This window comes from Empidonax traillii, unplaced genomic scaffold (genome assembly GCF_003031625.1).
Source record: "Empidonax traillii isolate 1590-97213 ecotype Southwest subspecies unplaced genomic scaffold, ASM303162v1 scaffold1472:size108541, whole genome shotgun sequence".
NCBI classification, from domain to species: Eukaryota; Metazoa; Chordata; class Aves; order Passeriformes; family Tyrannidae; genus Empidonax; species Empidonax traillii.
In genome coordinates, this window is record NW_020956665.1 from 101,530 (window position 1) to 105,020 (window position 3,491).

The 3,491-nt window shown below is 32.4% G+C and overlaps 1 protein-coding gene across 1 annotated transcript in view; it reads left to right on the top strand.

The window, feature by feature from the left end:
• Positions 1 to 3,491, top strand: part of ARHGAP10 (Rho GTPase activating protein 10) — a gene marked incomplete at its 3' end in the record, with an annotated part of 64,173 nt that overhangs the window by 57,710 nt on the left and 2,972 nt on the right. The window contains exon 4 of the mRNA XM_027907459.1: positions 2,858 to 2,959. Coding sequence (XP_027763260.1) covers positions 2,858 to 2,959 — 102 coding nt within the window. The remainder of the gene's footprint in view (positions 1 to 2,857; positions 2,960 to 3,491) is intronic.

Consider the following 3,491-nt stretch of genomic DNA (forward strand, 5'->3'; position numbering starts at 1 on the left):
TTTTTTTTTTTTTTTTTTTTTTTTTTTTTTTTTTTTTTTTTTTTTTTTTTATAAACAACACCTTGTCTCTGTATGAGCAGAAAAAAATAGGGGTGGAGAGGCTGAAGAAGAGATCTCATTCAAAGTATGTCTTTTTGGTTAAAGTGTTTGGTAATTTTTGTAAGATTGTCACAAAGTTGTGTATATTTAAAAAAAAAAGGCAAAGTAGACATCACGTATTAAATACAGATTAGCTTTGGATAAAAGTAACAAGGACATATTTGGCCTCTTTGTACCTATCTTCCTTCTTGCAGTGAGGAATTTAAATACTTATTAAAAAAAAAAAAAAAAAAAAAAGAAAAGGTAAAACTCCCCAGCTATTTATTACAGTTTTCTGTTGCAAAACTCAATTAATACATTTTCAAACTACCTGCATATGTTTTATTTTATAATAATGACGTAATTACCAGTGATATTTAATGGCTAAGACAGTGTTGCAATTACAAGAGCACTATACATTTTGACTTTAGCAGGAATGATTAGCGTGTTCTGCATATGATTTCCGTGTTCATGAATTGAAAATGCTCTGTTCAACATAAATCCTTTCAGTTTAATAGTACAATGAGCTTTGTGTAATTTTGTGGACTTGAGAGAAGTACATTAGATGACCCAACCAACATACAATGAAAACATGGTCTATGAGGGATCAAGGGAAGAAAAAGATTCATTCTAAATGTATCTATTGTCACAGAAGCAGCTGTGTTAATGAATGGATTATTTCAACAGTATTTTTTGCTGTTAAAGAACATTGCTGTTTTAGGGGTGAGAACTCTTAATGCTTTAAATTATCTCATATCTTCACTTATTTCTAGTCAGAATTTTGTTCCTGATGCTTCTAACACAAGTTACATTCACATTATCTACGTCTCTCCTTTTGTTTGGATGAATGTTTCATTCCTTGTGTCCCTGCATACTGCATCTGTAAAGCTCTTGCTCTTATTAGTGATCTAACCTTTTGTTTTTGGCAGATTTCTGAATGACCTTTAAATAGAACAGCCTTACATAATCGTATAATATTTAAATAAAAATCCTCTAAAAATATTTAGCTCTTGGCATATTCTTAACTGAGTATTTATTCAATATAATCAAAGCACTGACACTGGAAATATAATACTGCTTAGCTCTGAAAATCGAGTTATGGCACCTAGTGGTGAAATATATCTGGAACACTGTGTAGTATTTGCTTTAGGAAAGATTTATAAGCTGCTCTTACAGAATAAAAGTTGAACGTGCTGCCTCATATTTTCCTGTGTCTTACATCCCCCTGCTGATGAAATGGTCTGAGTTAGGCTGAAGAAGAAAAAGAATGAGATTAAAGTGCTGGAAGCTGAGACCTTCTTAATTTACACCTCAGTAAAATGTGTTGCTGCTTTAATCCCAAGCTACTTGTGCAAAGTTTCTGGCTTTGCCTACTAAGAAGTTAAGAGAACTCTGTGTTTTCTGGCAGCATTCAAATATTCACCACATCAATGGAAACTTTGCTAATAAAATCACAGAGATCCACCCATTTCCCCACACTCTTTCTTCCTAATTCCCCAAATGCTAATAAGTTATCCGTGATCACACTGATACCACGTACATATCTTAATGTTTCTCTGTTGATAACTAGTATTGTGGCTCCTTTTTTAAAGGAAGTTCTTAGACTTATAATGGAAAACAAAAGGGGGAGCATTTTTTTAAAAAGACTTTGCTGAGAAGCAATCCTAAACAGCTTGCATCCATCTTAAATACAATACCATCTTCAAAATCTAATGTTTCAGAGAACCATTGTGTATTGCTTACATGCTATTATTAAAAATGAAAGGTAAAGAGACAAAAAAAAAAAAAAAGAGCAAGTAGACTTTAACCAGGATTTTGGATAAAATACGTTTAATTTAAATTCCAAAATTTTAGTTGACAGAAAAATATTGTAATTCAACTGGTACCCTTCTGGTGAGTAAATCTGTCAGTTCTTGAATATGTAATACTAGATTTTACTTATTTGAGGTTATTTTCTGCTGCAGTTAGATATACTAAAAATAGCTTCCGAACTGGTTGGTTGAATTCACCAATACTGATTTTTGCCTTTACACACTGTTAGGAAATTAGAATTGAGGAAAGAATTTGTTTGACAGTGTCTTCTACTAGATTAGGTCCAGGAACTCAGATTTCCCAAAAATATTTAATGATCATCCTTCTTCCAATATATTGACTTTGGTGGTCAGAGAAATGGATTTGCATGTGCAAATGATATTCATACATGTCTGTGAGAATTTTTCTTCTCCTAGTATGATTTTATGTTTTATGGATATTTTTCTTTATTTTAAAAAGTCCTTTTGTTTTGTCATGTGCACAACAAAACTGGTAGGAACAAGAATTCAGCTGAGAGGTCATTGTATGGCTTTAAAGTCAAGAAATCCTATGGAATATGGAGGTGTATTTGCTTTGGGTTTTGAACTGTTTGAACTTTTCCCCAGTCAATTTTAGAAAAGGTTTCCCAGGGAATCTGATATTTCCATTGAAGTTCTCTATTCAAAAACAAGGTGGTGTGAATGATCCCTGAAAGTAATGAAAAATGCAATAAATCAAGAAGAGGTCTGTTTTTTTGCTCTTTTGACTTAAAAGACATAAGCATCTGTGTGATAAGCTACACTATAATGATGCAATGGGATTTAATTTCAAGTTGACCTTTAATTTTTTAGATGAGATGGAAACATCCTTTTCTTTACTTATTGGAGCTATGACAGTTTTTTCTCTTTGTTTCTAATTAACTAGGATTATAAAAGAAAGAGTCTTACATTTTTATATATAAATATTTGCTACTTGGTTTCTGTTCTAGGAGGAAAAGAAGAAGTTTGATAAAGAGACAGAGAAGAACTACAGTTTATTAGAAAAACATTTGAATTTGTCGGCTAAGAAGAAAGAGCTACAATTGCAAGAGGTATTGTTGCCTCTCTTTTTTTTATTCAAACTAAAGGCTTTTGAATAAGTACGTGCATCTATGCAAACGTAAAACCAGCATTCATAGTGGTAAAATAAAAATAAACTTCTCAACTGGAAAGGTTGGTGAGAAAATCAGTAGTATATGCTGAACTTAGTGATGTACCCCTACCACTTTCTGAATCAAGGGCTTTGTGTGTGTCTGAAGCACTGACCATGTTATTTTTCATATATTTATGTATGGGAATATCAAAATGCAACCATATTGTGAAAAACTCTGCATTTCATATAAGGCTTTACCATGGATGTAATTTGCATTGCAGTTTAAGTATTGACTAAGTGTCCTGTGTGCAAAGTACAGCAAGACCTCTATTCCTGAAGAAAAACGAGTTTGTGCTTTTTCTCACGTTTTGAAGATTTGTTTGGGGAATTTTTGAGTAATGCTACAAAAAATTTGTTGACAATTTATAACTCAAAACCAGATCTGTTTTGCCTGGCATTCCCTCTGTCCCTCTGGGTTTTTTATCATCATA